The 19,677-nt window shown below is 41.9% G+C and overlaps 1 protein-coding gene across 11 annotated transcripts in view; it reads left to right on the top strand.

Annotated features, from left to right (window-relative positions):
- Positions 1-19,677, top strand: part of DCLK2 (doublecortin like kinase 2) — a 137,478-nt gene that overhangs the window by 66,989 nt on the left and 50,812 nt on the right. For all 11 annotated transcript variants that reach the window (XR_012079642.1, XR_012079660.1, XM_072975754.1 and 8 more), the window contains exon 3: positions 16,587-16,689. Coding sequence is in view for 9 of the 11 variants with exons in the window: in XM_072975754.1 (XP_072831855.1) it covers positions 16,587-16,689 (103 nt within the window). In the remaining 2 variants the exon portion in view is untranslated. The remainder of the gene's footprint in view (positions 1-16,586; positions 16,690-19,677) is intronic.

Here is a 19,677-nt window from a genome sequence, read left to right as displayed (position 1 = left end):
GGAAAAGTCTGCGCTTTTGGCAGGAGAACTGAAATAGAGAAATTGAGCTTGACCTATTTCCTTAGCACTGCAAGCCTTGCATTGTCCTCCCAGGCAGTATGAAAATCCTTGAACTGGGAAACCGACAGCTGCAATCAGACACTTGCATTGAGGGAACAATCATGAATTTTAATAGGAGAGCTGCTGCTGGGAGAGGTTGGGAGAGGAGGGGAGCCAAGCCAATTCAAACAAAAGGAGCGGAAGGGGGGTCACTCCACATACAGCTCAAGGCAGTGATGAGAGTAATATTCAAATTACCTATCCCACAGCGATGCTGATGACTTAAGAGGGAAGGATTGCCGAACTGTTGTGAAGTGGAAGGGGTTCTGAATCTTCCGTGATTACAAATCCCGCTGCACTGAAGGCAAAGAAGGCGGGCAATGCCAATGCAAAACGTGACTTGCTAGCAGGAGCAGGCCCCAGACACCGCGCTCCAGCAGCGCCCAGGAAGTGAGCCCCGAGGACCGCGGTCACCGCCACGCAGATGCAAGTGCTTCCCCCTCAGACACCGCACAGGCTGCACAGGCGGCGGGGACACACGTGCACAGCCCCGGAGCCGGTTTCAGGACGTCCTGCCCAGCGGCCCTCTGTGCTGTGCTGGAACTTCCCTTCCGAGTCCCCCGCCAGCATCCTGTTTGTCCTGGGGCGGAAGTGTTGGAATCTGTTCGCATTGTCAGATCTCTTTGTGAAGCGGTTGCTGCTTGCTGTTAACATTCCCAAGGTGGCCTCCTCAGGAGTCAGGATGTAGAGAACAGGATCAGAGGAGCGTTTCTCTCTTTGGAGCAAGGTTCTGTCCGCTTCTTTAAAACCGTGCCCGCGCCGCCACACCCAGACCGAAGCTCTGCACCGCTTCCGGGGATGAGCGCATCCCACCCATCCCTCACCCCCAGGCCCTTTGTCCTTATTTGTTTACATGGCTCTGTCACTTTAGGAGGGGGGCCTGAGTCTTTATCAAGTCAGGAACATAATCATTTCAGAACCCCATTTTTCTGAATCAGTCTTGATTTTTTTTTTCCTAAGCAAAGATGCCACTTTAAAAAAGTACATTACAAGCTTTGTTCACCAGGCTCCTCTGTTGGTGAGATTATTTAGCCTGGGGATAACTGACCAGAGACAGTTATCCGAGAGAGTGCTGGCTGCCTTCCGAGAGCTACGGGAGAGGTACTGTAGCCCTCCCACCAGGCATGGAAGCAGCAATTGCCCTTTTCTGAATGGGTATTAAAGATGGAACTAATTTCTTGGCTTGTGAGCAGGTTCTTCTCCTGTCGTAGAAAGGGGAGGTGATGAGTAATGTCCTCTCACGGTATCCACGGGGGGGCTGGTTCCCTGACCCATCATGAATACCGAAAGCCGCGGATGCTGAAGTCCCATAGCTGGTCCTCCGCATCCGCGGATTCAGCCCCACCGCGGGTCTGAAGTAGTTCTGTAGTTTTTATTGAAAAAAGTCCAAGTATAAGTGGACTTGCGCAGTTCACACCCCTGTTCTTCGGGGTCAGCTGTGTGTCTGTGGTGGGGAACTGGGACTTAGCCGGACTAAGGCAGAACACGTGAGAAGTGGAGGCGAGGAGCAGGGCTGCCCATTACCATACTGTGAGGAGGGAAGCGTTCTGGATCCCCGGCCAGGGCTTGTCACCAGCCCTGCAGGTGTCGGTGCAGCCTTTGTGGGCTGTTTGGCCCGGGCCTCACATTTGTGAAGATTTCCTATTTGGTCTTAACAGGTATCACTGAGTGAGTCTACATAGTTGTAGTTTATATGTATTTAAATAGTTTGTTGCACTGTGGGTGGAATATATCGTGGTTACCGTCATAACCCATTTTTGCATTTCTTCAGGTTCTAGTAGGTGGAAGTGTTGTGCCTCTTGCCTCCTCAGCGCCTTCTCTGTTCCCTGCGCACACGCTTCCTGTCCACAGCGCTCCTGATGCTGAGGTCTGCACGGGCTCCCGTGTCTTTGTCCTGACTGTAAGGGGGGAGAATTCCCTCCAAGTCATCTAAGTTGCTAGAGACAAAGCAGCTCTGGTGGTGGAGGATAGGTGGGTGGGGTTCATGGTGGTAATAACATTTACTTACTTTGGGGATCCTGCTAGAGTTCCACTCCTCACTACTGCGTGGTCATGCCGCCCTCTCCCCTTCTCCTCACATCTCTTTTCTACCTAAGCCCTCTGGTTGTCCATGGCCATCACCACGGTGTAGTAGAAAAGCTGCCCACCCCTGCCCCCCGCCATGAGTCTCATGCTTTGCTGAATCTGGAGTCCCCTGCCTCTGTGCTGCTCATCCACTAATTCACTCGCTGAACATTCCCTGTGTGTGTGTCCTCGGACACGGTGCTCTGGGGACAGACACGGACTCCAGGTGCTGGACGTTCTCCCCATCCTCCTCTGCGGCTCCAAGCTCATGGTGACCTCCCTAAGCCCCCATCCTGATACTCCATCTGGCTTCATCCACGTGGCTTCATCCACCTGCTTAGGTTCCCAAGGTACCTTGTCACACTACAAGAATCTGAGGGTCACTTCTGTTCCTATTCATGGAGAAATAACGTACCAAAATGTCTTCCTGGAGAGAGGCTGAGAGGTCTTAAAGCCGTAGTGAGGCAGGGTATTCTTTAAGTCGTTCAGGTGCCACAACAGATTGGAAAATGGCCAAGAAGCAAAGAGGCTCTTCTTTCCAGGCGGAATAACAGCCTCCTTTTGGGAAGGGAATAATCAATCCCAGCTGTAGAAAAGAGACCACGTTTCCTTTGCTTTACCATTCAAATCTAATCTCATGACATGAGTGTCTGACATGAGTAACATTCTTGCCCAGACTGGTGGCCCCAGGGAGGGGATGGTTATTTAAGACAGCTGGCTCTCCATGCAAGGCATATAACTTGATGATAAATGCTTACAGATAACTTCCCTTACTCACTGGTCCCAGTCCCAGTTTAATTGACACCCCTGGAGATTTGCAAAAAATACATAGATGTTTCTTTGAAAGAATATCATGTCTCTGGATGCAAGAAAAAGATAAGAAATTCTGCGTGTGCACAGCTCATCAGCATTTCCCTGCTTGTGCAGTTCTTCGGGGAGGGGTTCCTTTTATGTATTCCCTGTGAAGCAGAAGTTTCCTGTGCCTTTAAAACCTGTCTTGTGTTGTAGTATAGAATAAATCTGACATACGATTTTGTTTTTTCTTCCTTTGCTTTGTCTTTTGAAAGGAACTGTTTCTATGAATTAGCACTTTTAAGTCATCTTGCAGATTTTTTTTGCCCTGAAAGCGTAGGTAGAGCTCCATCAAAAATAATTTTAAATTTTAGTAATTTAAAAATTCTTTTTTCCAGAGTTTATACTCCTTTGGATGAAGAAACCTTGTTCTTGGATTAACAGTTATACATAAATTCCTAGACCTAAGTGTCAAGCATTTGCTGCACATTCCTTTCTCGTCATTGGAGATGAAGCCTGTGGGCAGAGAAGGAATTGATTCACACATCTTTTCTTCCATCTGAGAACTTGGTCACTATAATGGTGGTAATATATAAACTAAATGGATATTCTGAGGAAACAGGCATTTATTTGAAAGATTTTGGAAATACTGAGTGTATGTAGAATTTGTCTTTGCAATCAAAGGTAATAATGTTCAATGGCAGAGTGATAATTAATCTTTTGAAAACAAAAACATGAAGAATGGATCGATGACCTAAAAAAATAAATAAAAGGAATTGATAAGAAAAAGTAAGACCTGGCTAGGTTGCAAAATCAGTACTGAGTGAAGAAAAGTAAATTGCAGAATTGATATATTTAGTATGCTATAACTTAAATAAAATTTTTACAGCATACTAAATAATGTTCCTGGTTGTCTGTAATATGAAGTCTAAAAACATGGCTTGCGAGGACCCAGGCTGAATACTTGATAGTATTTTCCTGGGGTGGTGGAGAAGGAAGGCAGGCAGGAGGGAGGAGAAATGGGGCTTGGGACCAGGAACAAAAGCAATTTTAACTTTTGTTTTATTTTTATACAAGAAAAAGATGTGAGGCAAAGATGACAAAATAACATTAACTCTGGGTGCTGGGCATTATCTGCTGCAGTCTTTGGTCCTAAATGTATTAAGTTACCTAAAAATGAAACAACAAAAAAGCTATGTCTACCTTCATTCTAAAGTTTCACGTATATGGGAGTAGAGGTGCACAGTCAATAGATAAAACTCTTCTACGAGTATTTGTATTTTTGATAAACCAATGAGTCTGACCTCTGAATACCTTGCTTTGAGTCCTCCCAAACTGAGGACTTGTTCTAACAACTCGCAAATCAGTTATGTATATGTTAGTGTAACAAGTTTTGGCTGTGTTTCAGGAACAGGTGCCTTTTAAACAGGGAGATCTAATTGTGGTATTTGCCTGAGCCAATATCATATTCGTTTTAAAAGTGTTGCTATAAATAATTCAAATAGATGGCATGCTTTCTGTGTCTAAATAGCCACAGGCATGTAACTTATTCAGAGGATTTCTTCTGCTATCAAAGTAGGACCTTCATCTGCTAAGAAGGCTGCATTGGGAAAATTTTCTCATTGCTTTTCATGTAGGATTTACGTTGGTTTGAAAATGAAGATTTTGATTCCTTGTCACTGTGAAAAATAGACGCAGCAATAGAAACCCAAACCTTACGGTTTCTGTAGCATAGAACTGCCCCACTTATTTTGGACTCAAATCTGACCTATTCACCAGGCTGGACCACAGCCTAAAACGAGGAAATACACAAAGGGAGCTTTGTCATTAGTGTGAGATTTGGGCACTAAAGTTTATTTTCTTTCCTTCCAATCAAAGCCTCTAACCCTCACCCAGGTGACTCTTACTTTACATTTAAGTTTCTGAAACCTGAAATACCTCTCCAGAATGTTAAATGCAGTAAATTAGAAGTGGACGGGGGGCTGCTAAAAGAATAGTTGGAGTGGTCCTTATGATACAAAAGATGAAGGTTCAGAGTGTGATGGCAAGGGAGGAGGAAAGTAATTTTAAGATCAGAAGAAACATTAAAAAAAGAAAAGACATGATTCATTTTTAAAGAAATAGGGATGATGTCCCCTCAAACTTAAATAGCCCTACTGCCTTAGAGCTTATAATGGTGTTTGTTCTAATAGTGATGAGTGTTTGGTGTTTTCCAGAATAAGTATTGAATGAACTGATCAAGCTTTTCCATACTCTTCCAATGAATGGTTCTCTTAGACTTGATTCCAAGGGCCTTTATTATCTGAATGTGCTTACCATATGCTAAACTGTTGCCAAGAGAGCGGACTAACCTGATGATGGATTTTTTGGTATGCAGAGGATGAATTTCTGGAAGATGTTGCAGGTTTTGCTTTTGTGATAAAATCTTTAAAGTCACAATATTTATTAATATGTATGTATACTCTTAGAATCTCCAGTCTGGCCGCATATGGAGTCCTATTCAAAAACCATATGATTCCAACTTGTGCTTGTAATTTGTTTTTAGAAAGAGCCGATTTGTTTGAAGATATCAATTTCAGAATATATTAAGTATTCCCTAAAGTATAGGAGGTTGGCCTCAACTTGTCCTGACCTTAAGACATTACTTGGAAGTTGATCCTTTAAAAAAAAAAAAAAACCTAGATATATGCTTACATGCTTGCCATTCACTTACTTCACAAAAGCACAACAGAAAAAATAGTGGTGGTTCGGGTTTTAGACAAGTATAGAAACTTCTGTGACTTATCTCAATAAGGTCTCTTAGGATGTTTTCATAGGTTGTAAATCACACTGTAGTGTACGGTCAAGTACACAGGATGCACCCCAAGTCAGACAGGCTGAGTTCAGATCTCAGCTCCTCCCTCACTGGCTGTGAGACCCTGAGCAGGTGACTTAACCTCTTTGAGCCTTGGTTCCTTTTTGTGTAAAATGGACATCACCATGCCCACTTCCCAGGGTGCTTCTGGGGGCTGGTGCAGTTCCTGTGTCAGTGAGATTCCTAGTGTGTGCCGTTTGTTTCCTTTCCCTCTCTGCTGGAAACAGAAAAGTTTGGATTAGAAAATTATCGCCTTATTTTGATTCTCAGTTGCCTCTTCTGTAACACTATGATTTCTTTCTTTGTTTATTACGGCAATATGACTGAGTCCTAGGGAACACTGACTCAAAGTTCTAGTCACTTCTGCTTGAAAATGTTTAGCTTCTATATCAGAGTTAGAGGAAAACTCATGCTTCACAGATTTCCTCTGACTTCCTCACCTGAATTCTGCTAAAATTTGGCTCCAGCCTCTCTCCCTTGGTGGAAAGCTCTGGAGTAGGTTTGTAACTTTTTTCCTGTAGGAATTAAGACCGGGGTCCTCAGTGGGGGCAGTCAGAGGGTCAGCTTAGAAATCACCTCCTTTATAGGAAGGGCGATCATTGTCCCTCCTCCCAGAATTTAGTAGCTATAAATATCTGTGAATTTTTCATCCTATTGGGATATTAATGGTAGAGGTACTTCCTGAAACCAAATCTTTGGCCTCCAGATTCCGTGACTGGGGGCATTGGGTGTCACTCAAGTGGTAGAGCGCATGCTTAGCATGCACAAAGTCTTGCTAAGGTTCAATCCCCAGTACCTCCATAAAAATAAATAAATCTAATTACCCACCTCCCCCATCCAAAAAAAAAAAAGATTCTATGATTAGTCTCCATTGGTGAATCATCATTATTACGGGGAGGACACAGTGGGAAAAAGAAAGTTAAGTCCTTGTTTTTTTTTTTTTTTAATGAAAGCAGACTAAATGTAGGGAGTTGTCTGCAGATGCCAGTGAGAAGCTCTTTACTGTAAGTGCTGTCATCTTTTAGCTTCAGTTCTGTTTCCATGGCAACCACAGGGTTGGTGAGTGCCTGGCTGAATGGTTTTTACAGGAAGCCGAAAAACATTGCTATTCTAAGTAGCTTTCTTCTTTGCTGTATAAAGGAGTCCCTTCCCTGACTGTAGGCCAGCCAACATTTACTGGGAACAAAGCAGGCTATTTATGCTGATTGTGTTCTGGGTAGAGGGTGAAAAAAAAAAAAAATCAGGGAGATTGCCAGTCCCTGCTTACTGACCTGTGAATTTATTTTTCTGGTTGTTTGTTCCTAGCATTTTGTAAAAACTGAATGACTTATTTTAATTCTTTATTTCAGGTACAATTTCCCTGTTCATTTTAAGCAGAGCTTATATTCTAGAGCTAGAACTGGCGAAAAAAAAAAGAGGGGGGTGGTGGTGTGTGTCTGGGATAATATTAGTTATGGTGTAGTCAATCTGCTGAATTTATAGCTTTCAAGTATCTATGAGGGCAGTCTGTTAAAAAAGATGTCTCTTGCTAGCAGCAGAAACAGGCAGATAATGGCTTAGGCAGTTACTAAGCTTACCCTTTATTGTATATTAAAATTGTCAGTTGGATTTTTTTTTTACATCTTAAAAAACTTATGTTTCTATTTGTTTATATGATTAAAAAATTATATATGACAGAAAAGTCCATGGGGGGTTCAAAATTAAATGCAGTTCTCTTTTGGCAATTCGTAACTTGTAATGTGACCATTTTTTCTTAGGGGGGAAAAGTAAGGATATCAGTACAATTCCATTGAAAGCCTGTAAAATTTAGTTTCAAATATAAGCCTCTTCCTGGGCTTTCTTTCTGGGGCTCCTTCAAATCCTCTTTAGAAGTAAGGTAGAACAAACTGTTATTTCTAAACTACTTTTCTGTAGAGGCCACTTTTTAAACCTGAACTCTGATAATGAAAGTATTTGATTTCAGCAGGAGGTGTGGACCTTTGTTCTCTCTCCGTCTCTTCTTCTTTCTTTCATGTATACACACACCTAGTTAAAATGAAAGAAAATCCATAAATTCCAATTCCATGTATTTTTACTTCTGATATCCATCATGCCATTATTTCTTGTATAAAGTGTGGTCCTTGTTCCGAAAGGTAGACATTCCAAAGGTGCTAAGATTTTGACTTTGACTCTAGGTTAAGATAGGTTTAGATAAGTTGATGTTGGTTTAAACTAGCCTCTCACTGAGATCCAGTGATGTTTCTTTTGCATTTTTATTGGGTCTTAGAAATTTTCCATAAAATAGACTTGTAAAGTATCTCAAGAGACCCTTATTTAACAGAACCCCAAGTCTTTGAATGGCACCAAATGGCAGGTTTAATTTCAAGTTGCTTTGCTATGAATCTCCTCTACCAAATGGTTGCAGTAGTAGATTTCATAAGGAATTTTTCTCAAATCACCCTAAAATAATGATGAGGTTTAATTCCTGAAAGACTTTACATGAGCTAAGATGAATATTTTAAGGTGTCCAGAGCCAAAATTTGATTAGCAAATATTTGCTGAATACCTCCTTAAGGAGCTACAGGGTTTGACTTGTATAGTCAAGAAGTTTATCAATTATCTTGGCATAAACAAACCCCTCATAAATCTGGGAACAAGGACTACCTTGCATAATAATGGGTTGGTAGGAATTCATAGAAAGTGTAAGATGGAGCCTCTGGGGTGGGGGTGGCGGGCTACCTGGAGGAAATGGGACTCAGGGCATTTCATTAATTCAGTAGAAATGTGCTGAACACAAAGCGTACACTCTGGGTGCTGTGTACTATGCTGGAATTCTAGTGATGACCAAGGCAATGTGTGTGTGTGGAATGCACAGTCTGGTAAGAGGTCCAGACACAAAACCAGGCAGTTGCCTCAGTGGTAATGTCTGTGCTTGACAGAGTATTAAGGGAAAACCTGGATTTGGAGGGCATGAAGGTTTCATTGATGACGATTTCTTTGAGGTCGTATGAAGCTGAAACTTGAACCGAAAGAAATCCCAAATGAACATTGCTATTTACCCGCTTACAATAGTGGTCCTTTTTTTCTCCCTCAGAAAAATGAAGGCAGCTTTTCTGAAAGCAGTGTCCTAAATCCTAAATAAGCTTTTCTTAGAAACTAAAAAATTTAAATTATAGAACTTTGTGGTAGGAAATGATCTTAGAGAAATCCAACCTGCTTTACCACCAGCTCCTTAGTAACTCTGGGAAGGGTAAGACATACCGGATTTCCAGAGAGCTGGGGAGTCAGAAAATGGAGACCTTTTCTGGTTCAGAATGTATGTATCCAGGAAGGATGACATCCCTATGTCTTCTGCCTTTTTTCTTTTGAGGAAAGAGTTTATTATGCCCCTAATACATGCATAGTATATTTTATCAGACCTCAAGCCTCTATCTGTTTCTGTATCCTTTCACAGACCAAATAGTGAAAGAAAAAAAAGTGAGTGTGGCAATCTGTTAAGAACTAGCACTGAAATTACGGCTGCCACCTCTTCACCCTGCCCTAATTAATCTGTCTACTGAAGGATAGAAAAATTAGTGTTTTTAAATGGCCCACATTCATTTGGAAAACTTAGATCTGCTCTCGTGGACACATTATTTCTCAGTTGGAGTTTCCCCGTTAGATCCTGCTGATGGCTTTAATTTTGTGCCTTAGCAGGAGGACTACTGCCCCTCTTTTGTGTAGCTTGCTTTTAAAATCCACCTAACATCCATTATTCGTGAAGAGCTTCTTGCACTGAAGAAAGACTTTAGAAACAAACCGTAAGAGGTCTTCTAAACCGATAGACTTTTCCTCGCCTTTATTAAGAGTGATTTTGAGACGTTATTCGTGGGATTGATACGTTATTTTCTGAAGTCACATTTAGTGACATGGCTCATAACTCAGTGTTAAATGCCAGTCTTTGAAATATGTGATAGAAGGAAGAAACAGACCACCAGAGTTAAAGAACAAGAAATATGTTTAAAAAATAAAAGAATTATCTATGTGTCCAGATACGTGGACTATTCTAAAGGTATTGAGCATTTTATGGGATGCTGTTTTTCGAGTTGTTTCTTTGGGCTGCTTTACTCCTGTGGCGGTTCTTCTATTACAGTGTTCGCCTATTGTGACGTTTTGAATGGTAATTACTGCTTTTCTTGTTCATCTCTACCATGAGACTACGTGCTTCTTTGTTTATGCTTGGCCTGTGGTAGACACTTGATTAATGCTAGAATTTTTTTTTCCCCTGGGAAAATATCTAATGTATTGAACTTGTAGGAAAGCGTGTGTTTATTAGTTATACTTATAGAAAAGATTATCCATTGAGTTAAGATTTTTAAAAAGCATTTGAGGCCATGAATTACTGAAAATGAAGAAATAACATGTATCAACTCCTTTCACATGCTCTCATGTTTAGTCCTGAAAGATGTAGTGGAACTGGTTTCTTGCCCATGTTGTAGACTGAGCCTCAGAGAGGTTGAGTATCTTACCTACGATTCTACTTGTTTAAAAGGGGGGGGGGAGTCAGGCTCAACAGGGTGTCCTCTGCTCCCAGCAAAAGCTTGTGCTGCTGAGCGCATGCCTTCTGGGCTGACAGCTGTATTTTAAATACCACCACAAGTGAGTTATCCTAGACGATGGGAGTGAAAACAGAACTGGAATCTGCTCATTCCCCTTCTGTGAATATTAGTTTTGGTTCACCTTTAATCGTCCCCATCAACTTGCATCCCTGCCTGCTGGTGTTCTATTTCTAGTGTGTTTTAAGTTTACAGTTTTAGTTAAACACAGTAATGACAGTGCATAGCAGTACCCATCTATGTTGTGAAAAATATGAACTGAGACTTGTATTTTAAGCCAGCCAGCTGCAGAGGGAGGGAAGTTCCCATTCTTTCCTTATTTATTCGTTATCGGTGCAGTCTAGTTGTTTGCATCATCTGGGTTCCTGTCAGTTTTCTTCTGTTGGCTATTGAGATGCAGCCCAATGAAATAGTAACAATTCCAGCTTAAAAGGTTTTGATTTTTCTTAAACACTGTACAGGCCGGTAGCTGCTTTCTAGTCTTAGGACAAAGAATGTCTATCATGCCGACTGTGGGACCCCCCAGTGGGCCCTTGATGCTGCCTGCAGGCCCATCTCATTTCCCTCCTTGTTCATTCTCCCCACAATCACAGATTGCAATTTCACACCTTTTCTTTCTCCTCGAATCTGCTGTACCTCCTCCCCCAGTCTCACTGTGAGCTAATGACTTTGCTTCAGTTTTCTTGGTGAAGCAGGAAGCAATCCACCAGCCTCCCCACCACATACATGTCCCCACCTGGCAGCTTCCAGCCGGCTTCCTTTGTTGTCGAAGACTGACCGCATTCTCATGCAGGTTGAGTCCTTTCCCCTGCACACTGATCCATCCCCTCTCACAAAGGGATGCAGCTCCAGCAATTCCCTTTTCTTGAATCACCATTTTCCCCCCTACTAGATAATGTCAACAGCATAGTAACCTGTGTTATTTCTCTCATCTTGAAAAATTAGTTGTCTTAACCATGGACTCCCTTCTTCCTTCCGCCACCTGCCCACTCCTCTGTCCCACCTTTCCAGTCAAAATGCCTTGAAAGAGTTGTCTGTACTCAGTGTCACCAGTTCTTCTCCTGTCTCTGTTAAAGCCGCTCCAGTTAGACTTTCAATTTAGCCACTACACCAAAACAGCTCAAAGACCCTCATGATCTCCATGGTTCTCAGTTCCACGGCCACTCCTCAGTCTTCATCTTACTTGGCGTGTCAGTAACACTGACCCAGTGGATTGCTCCCTCCTCAAAACACTTTCTGAGCTTGGTTTCTGTGAAGTACAAAGTCTTGCTTTTCTTCCTCTCTCATTGACTGTTCCTTGTCAGTCTTCTTCACTGGTTTCACTTCTTCTCCTTGACCTTGTGATGTGGCTGTATTTCGGGGCTCAGGCCTTAGCCCTCTTCCCTGTGTGCATTCATTGGTGTAATTAACCTCAAGGTTTTAAAGACCATTCACCTGTTGGTGAGACACAAATTTACATCTCCAGGCTAGCTCTCTCCCATGAAATTCAGATTTATGTCCAACTTTCCACCCAGCACCTCCACCTGGATATTTAATAGGCATTTCATAGTTCATGTTCCAAATCTGAATTCACCAGCATCCTCCCACCACTAACCTTGCCTGTTATCTTGAACTCTTCCACTAGAGTTACTGGCCAGCCCATCCTTCCAGTGGCTCAAGCCAAAACCCTGAGCCTTCATACTCTTCTCTTTCTCTCATGTCCCCATATCCAAGGAGCAGTGAGACCCCCTCTCATTCCATCCACTCCTGACACCTTGGCACAGGCCACTCTCCTGTCTTGCTGAGTAGCAGTAGCCTCCAACTGTGCTGCTGTCTGTCCTTGTCTTTCTGCAGTTTGGTCTGAACACGGCGTGATGCTGTTAGAAGTGAGTCATGTTGTGGCAGTCCTCTGCTCTGAAGCCTCCAGTGGTTTCCCGTCTCACACAGAGGAAAGGCAGAGTCCTGACTAGGGGCTGGCAGGCCCTACCCAATCTGCTTCCCTTCTTTACTGTGCTGACCTCTTCTGCAGTCACCCCTCCCCTCTACCTGGTCCAGGACTGATTCCTATGAACAGGCCAAGGCCTGTGCATATTCTGTTCCCTCTCCTGGAACCACTTACACCCCTCCCCAGATATTCATATGGCTTCTCCATTACCGCTCTTAATATTTGGTCAGATGTCACCATTGCAGCGAGGCCTTCACTGACCACCCTGTTTAGCACGGCAGCACCTGTCCCCTGCATTCACTGCTCCCCTTCCTTACTATCTTTCTATGTGGCACTTACCACCTTTTAACATTGTATAAATTTACTCATGTATTTTTTTTCATTGAAGTATAGTCAGTTACAGTGTGTCAGTTTCTAGTGTACAGCCTAATGTCCCAGTCTACTCATGCATTTTTGTTGTGCATCAGCTCATACTTGCTCCATGAAGGCAAGGATTTTTGTCTTTCTCTCTGTTTTTTGTTTTTTTTTTTTTACTATTACTGTAGCATCTAGCATAATGAGTGGCATGTGGTAGGTTCTCAGTATGAATTTGTTGAATGAATGAGAACAGGAGAGTTTAATATTTTATGAGGTATGTCAGTATCCTGAGTATACCTTAATAGAATTAGTCAAAATAATGTTTATCTTAGTTTATAATTTATTTATATGACACCTATCATTTCTTGAGAGTGGTGATGACTTATTCAGGTAAATCTGAACCTAATTACTGATTATGTAATCTGGTTAACTATTTAGCCAAATATTTATTTAATGGCTAGAACATGAATTAAAGGAATGCAAACATCTTATGCAATCCGTGATTGGAAAGCCCAACTTATATTGACAGGTGAAATTATTAAACAATTGATTAGAAAGAACTTAACAGAACTGCTACGGGAGGGGGGATGAACCATCTCTTTGAGCTGTTCTATTCTCTAAACTTGTTAAATACTTTTATTCCGCATAATAGGCAACTTAATTCTTTGACATTTATTCTAGTCAAATGCCAACTAATTTAGTACTGGATGAAATATTTCCTTGTAATAAAATAAATTCAAAATTAACTGACTTTCCAGACAGATACATTCATACAGGAATTTTTTTTTAATTCAGTTACTTTTTTCATGTTATATTGATTATAGAAACAAATGAAATGGTGCTTTAAAAATTGGATTAAACTTTGATAGATGTCTGTTTTATTTAGCCAAGAAAGTAAAACTGGATTCAGCCCCATTTAAGAACCTTTTGTTAAATATATATGTGTAAAAAAACAAAGTAGATGGAGATAAGAGACATAAATGACTATAAAAACAATAGAACGTGATATGAACTGTAAAAGTTAGAAAGATGAACTGTGGGATTCCACAGGAGGGGAGGCACCATGGTGTAAGTTCAAAGCAGAGATGTGGAAGTGGAGGGGCCGTGTCTAAACTCCTGTGCTCCTGTTCACGACCTGCATGTGGGCGAGTTGCTCCCTCTAGACTTTTTTTTTTTTTTTTGTAAATGAGGAGTGATAATGGTGTCAAACTCATGGTTATTGTAGGAATTGATGAGATAATACATCTACAGGACAGAGAGAATTCAGAGAGGTTCAGTGATGCCTAAACCCTCTTAAGTCCTGAATGATGGTGGTAGAGATTGCATCTGTGACACCACTCACCCAGAGAAGTCATTTCTGTGTCTGAGAACTCAGTTCCACTAGGAGCAGCTCCATACCAAGCCACTGTTCATTCGACACAGTTCATTTACAGTTCATTCAGACCCTGGGGAACGAAGAACAGGAAATGCCATCGCCTGCCTGGAGGTCACGGCACCACAGTGCAGTCAGGAAGGCCACTTCAGGCTGAGGAACGGCGTGAGGAAGCATATGGTAGTAAGAGCCAGCACTGAGGTGGAAATTACCCACATGTCCCCTAAGTGGTGATCGAATCCACAAAATGTGGTGTCCATACACCCGAGTATTACTCAGCTGTAGAAAGGAATGAAGTACTAACATGTGCCACAGCACAGGCGAACCTTAAACACGTGCTGAGTAAAAGAAACCAGTTGCAAAATGCTACGGATTATATGATTTGATTTATATAAAACGTCCAGGACAGACAAATCCGTAGAGACAAAAAGTGGACGATGGAACTTGGGAATGAGGAGAGGGAGGCCTGGGGGTGAATGATAATGGGCCTGGGGCAGTTCTTTTTAGATGATGGAAGTGTCCTCAAATAGGTTGCGGTGATGGTTCCTGGACTCTGAATACGCTAAACACCATTGAATTGTTCGCTCTAAATGAGTGAATTGCATGGTTTGTAAATTGTGTTTCCCTAAATCTGTTAAACAACAGAGAACCACCAGCACCCGTACTGTAGGGAACCCAGAGAGGTCCTGTTGTGGCCAAGGAGCAAATGTGCAGAAGAAATGGCAAAGGTAGGGTTGGAGGGTCAGGCGGGGTCCGTCTCGTGTGCCCTGTCAAGGAGGGAAGTCGGGGAGTGCTAGACATGGTGTGGTCACCCGGCACCTGTGGGAGACTGCAGTACCAGCACGGTCTTCATTTGTTTCCACGCTTGGAAGGAGAGGGATGACTGGAGCTACTGGACCAGTGACAGGAGCCAGGCAAGAGAAAGTGAGGGCTGAACCCAGGAGTAGGGAAAGAAATACTTGAGAGCCATGTGGACGGAAAAGCGTTGGGAAGGGTTGGTGAAGAAGGGAGGAAAGGCTGGCTCCCAGGACGTCAGCGTGGAGGAAGGGGTGTGTGCAATCACCAACTGAGATGAAGAGAAACGGGTTTATCAGGAAAGGTGAAAAATGTTACTCTTCTATTACAAACTGTCTGTGTCTTCCTAAAATGTGTATGTTGGAACCCTAATCCCCAGTGCGATGGTATTAGGAGGAGGGGCCTTTGGGAGATAATTAGGGTTAGAGGAGGTCATGAGGGTGGGCCCCCCACGTGGGATTAATGCCCTTAGAGAAGAGACAGGAGAGAACCTGCTTCCTCCCGTGTCCTCTCTGCAACCCCCTCCCCATGTGAGGAAACCAGCAAGAGGGCTCTGCCCATACCCCACACGCAGTGGCACTCTGATCCCGGACTCTCAGCCTCCAGAACTGTGAGAAATAAGTCTGTTGTTTAAGCTACCAGTCTATGGTGATTTGTTAAAGCAGCGCCAACTGATGGAAACACTTTTTAAAAACACTGTGCCCTGAGCTGAGTTGCAGTGACGTACAGAAGCCACATCTCGCTGGACCAGAATTGGAATGACTGGAGCAGTATCGCTGCCTGTCCCACTTCCTGCATCTAGCTCCCTATATTTCTCGGGTGCTGCTTTCTAACTCTGTTGTGAGATTCACCCCCACCCCCCGCCACCGCCAGTGGAAAGCTAAATGGTGATCAGGAAGACAATGAATTACTGACATAGCTCAATCCTTCCAAGTACTAGAGCACTGATTTTTTTTTTAAAACTTCGTTATTATTGGGAGAGGAGTACTTTTAAAAAAAGAAATCTTCTCATGCATCCCATTAAAACAGGTGAAAGTGAAGCCTGCGTTCATCCAAAGCCCTGGAAGGTTGTTCTTCTTGTCACCACCAGGATGAATGGATGGCTGAGCCCCCTGGGGGTGGATCCAGGTTCTGCAGGACCTGAAACTGATACAGTATTGGGGGAGGGAGTGAAAAAAGACTATATGTTTAGGTACAGACCTTGGAAGGGCTTTGTGGCAAGTCTTCCTCTGTTCTTAATGATAACGATGGTGGTGGTAGAGATGAGTGTTAACACATATGAGCGGTTTTCATACACGAATCCTCATCACAACCTAAGGTGCACTGTGCCTGCGGCACAGAGAGGTCATGTCCAGGCTGGCATGGCTGGGGGTGGAGTCGCCGGGAGAGGGGAAGGATAGAAGAGTAAAGAGCACTGAACTGGGGACTGAGACCTCTATCAGCTCCAGCTTTGCCACCAGTTAATGGGAAACCAGGAAACCATCACTAAACCTCCTGTGGATGCCCTGCACTTCACCTGTGAAACAGGAATGTTGATGTCAGCTATGAGCCCCTCATTTTGTTGTTCTGAGATCAAGAGACAGTGTGTGAAAGTGCTTTGTAAACAGTAAGATGCTTGGAAATGTGTGCTATGAAATAGTTCTTCATTCCAACCCAGCATTATATGGGAGGCTTGAAAATATATTCAATTTTGCTAATTTTTATTTCATTTCTAATGTTTCTAATTTATTTCTTGGACATGATTTTTTATTTTAGGTTACTTGTCTGCAGGACTTTTTTGGTGATGATGATGTTTTTATTGCATGTGGACCTGAAAAATTCCGTTATGCCCAAGATGACTTTGTCCTGGATCACAGTGGTAAGGCAGTTCATTGATGGTCTTTGTCACCCTGAAATGGAGGCTTGGGGTTGTCACTTGTGCATGTTAAGTGGTCTGATGTGTTGAAGAAAGATAGCATTGACAGTACTCTTTTTGAATTAATGAAAGTAGAAAATAAAATGAAAATATTTACCTAGTTGCAAAAAAAAAACCCTAATTCAACTAAAATAGCTTTCATTTTTTTTAAAGCAAGTTGTTTCCATCTCTTTACTGCATTGTTTTGCCTCTGAAATGGATTTCCTCCCTTCTTGCAGAATGGTGCCTGGCTCTGCCACCATAAGTGTATGGATAGTGTTAAACCTGAAATGGTTCATTCTGCATTTTCCATGTCTGTAAAGAGATAAAAGGCTAATAAGTTGTTAATAGTGATTATCTCAGGGTTCTTTTTACCTCATTGTTCGTTTGCAACTTTTTAAAAAACAGTTACGTGCATTGTTTATATATGCAGAAAAAATAAAATTGTTTTCATTGATGGAATAAGAAAATTCTTTTCTCTTAATTTTAGCCAAGAAAAATGGAATTTTCAAGTATTTAGCCATAAATAACCTCAGTGATTTTAAATGTGATTGATTCTGGGAATATCGTTTTACTCTGTTGTCTGGAGTTAATTTAAACCTATTACAGTAATCGTGATTTTTTTTTTTTTAGCTGATAGTAGAGTCAACTTCATCTTTAAATGAAGTAAAATCATACAGACATAACACTTCACAGAGAAGAAGGATGTTAGAGATTCATTCTCACTCTTTAATTTCATGAACAAGGAAAGCTGGCTTTTTAACAGTTAGACTGACCCTTCTAATTGTGGTGATTCTGATAGTCCAGAATTAGAGAAATATATTACCAAATACATACAGTGATCCGGTGATCCGTAGACTTTTTAAAATTCAAGATGATACATTCTCTGGTGCCAGACTTTCATGTGTAATTCCTTCCTGTTACACTGTGTCAGTTATCTACGTGTAACTAACCTACTTTGTGCTTGGGCCTCATGTATGTAGTCTTTTGCTTTTTCGCTGCTGCCAAATCTGAGCATTTCTGTACTGTCTTGTGCTCTACTGGACTGGCTCTGCTTTAAACCGGTAATACCATCAGGAAGTCCTTAAAGAGCTGAAGACATCATCTGTGCTAATGCTCTCCCCTGTCCTCATGGGCTGACTGAAAAAACGTGCATTTACGTTATGATCTGTATTTTACATCTTTTGAAAACTTTTAGCTTAATTTCATTTCATAATATTTCTTTGATGTCAGCATTAGTCATTTTGAATGTGTTCTAGGTTGTAAAGTTAACTTGGGGAACAACAGCAAAAAACATTTATTGAGCTCTTGCTGTGTGTGTACCAGGCGTTGTACTCAGTGCTCTGCATGCATGTTGTCGATTTACCTAAGCTTTTTGAATCATTCATGGTTTTTTGTTTTTTGTTTTGGCTATGGGCAAATACTGTTGTTAGAGGTGGGTGAAAGTTACTGGTTTCTTCCCCTCTCAGTCACTAATTACTGAACCTTCTGCAAACTGGGGATAATAGTGGCTTTTTCATAAAATTTTGTCAGGATTCAGTGAGCTAATATGTGATAGCAGTTGGAAGGGTGCCCATCACAAAGTATGTGCTATTGCTATTACTGTTGTTGTTTTAATTTATTTTTTGGGTGGGAGGTAATTAGGGTTACTTATTAATTTATTTTTAGAGGAGGTGCTGGACCATGTTTATGCTAAGCATGTGCTCCACTGCTAAGCTATACCCTCCCACCCTGTTTTTGTTAATGTTGTTATACCACCACCATAAGGTCATAACATTTTACAGTGAACGCAAGTCTCAGGCCTAATTCTGCTACAAGTACATTTATTAGGAGGCAAAGTTTTTTTTTTAACTCAGCTATTTAACTTGTGCTGTAATCTGAACAAGTCCCAACTCTGCCCTTTATGCTTCTGACTACATCCTACATTAAAGATCCGTTCAGAATCTAAGACTTCAGCTAATCTAGCCTTAGTCAAGGAGCGGATTTCTCCATTGAGAGCTCGATGTAGGACAGGCTCAGATTCCTAAACCTCAGGTGTAGTTCTGAAGTTCGAGTTACTGGCTCTCTGGATTTACACATCCTGCTCCTGGAAGCGTGGCAGTGCCTTTGGGAAGTTTCCAACCAGTTCGCCACACCACTCCTTTCAACAGTGCAATACTCTCCAACACCCATGATGCTAATTAACTAAGCTGGCTTGGCTGTGGCCCCCTCTGAGCGAGGTTTTGATTAGAGTCTTTCAAATGCTAACTAACCTCCCCTGGTGTGTATTTTCCTGATTAGGGTGCTTCACTTGTTAGTTTATTGCCCCTGGGGCATAGATTAAAACCAACCCACATTTTCATCTTTCTGCATAAATTGAAGTATTTTGATGTGAATTACAAATAATGTGTTATCTGATTTTGTCCTTACAACAAGCCTGAGAAGCAGATTTATTCTTATCCCAGTTTCAAAGGGGTGAAGACTGAGATTTAGACCTAACCGAGGTCCACCAATTAGCAAAGTCAAATCCTTGATTCATCCAAAATCTACGTGACTCCAAAACCAATGTTCATAATTATTCAAATTAGAAGCGATTATTTTAGCTGTGTAATTAGTTCTGGAACTCTGCATGCTAATTTATTTGGCATTTGATGGAAAGGCCAACGTTATTGTTTAAAGCTCGTTTCCTCAGTTTTTGATGCTTCATACTTTGGGCAGATGGAAAATAAGACAGTAAGGGGTTCATAAATCACAGTCCTATATATCGTTTCAAAATAAAATTATCAAAGAGTTGGAGAGAACTCTTTGTTGTAGCCTTTGCTTCTCAATGCAAAATAATAAAATAATAATTAAAAAATAAGTTGCACGTGTGTAGTTAGGCTGCAGGTGTGTGTGAATCAAGCCAGGACCTTGGGATTTTAGCATTAAGAACTCCATCTAGAACAATGAAGAGATGTCACAAGATGTGAAGCC

Source organism: Vicugna pacos, chromosome 2, assembly GCF_048564905.1.
Source record: "Vicugna pacos chromosome 2, VicPac4, whole genome shotgun sequence".
NCBI lineage: Eukaryota > Metazoa > Chordata > Mammalia > Artiodactyla > Camelidae > Vicugna > Vicugna pacos.
Note: the sequence above shows the minus strand (reverse complement) of the source record. Positions and strands in the feature narration are given on the sequence as shown.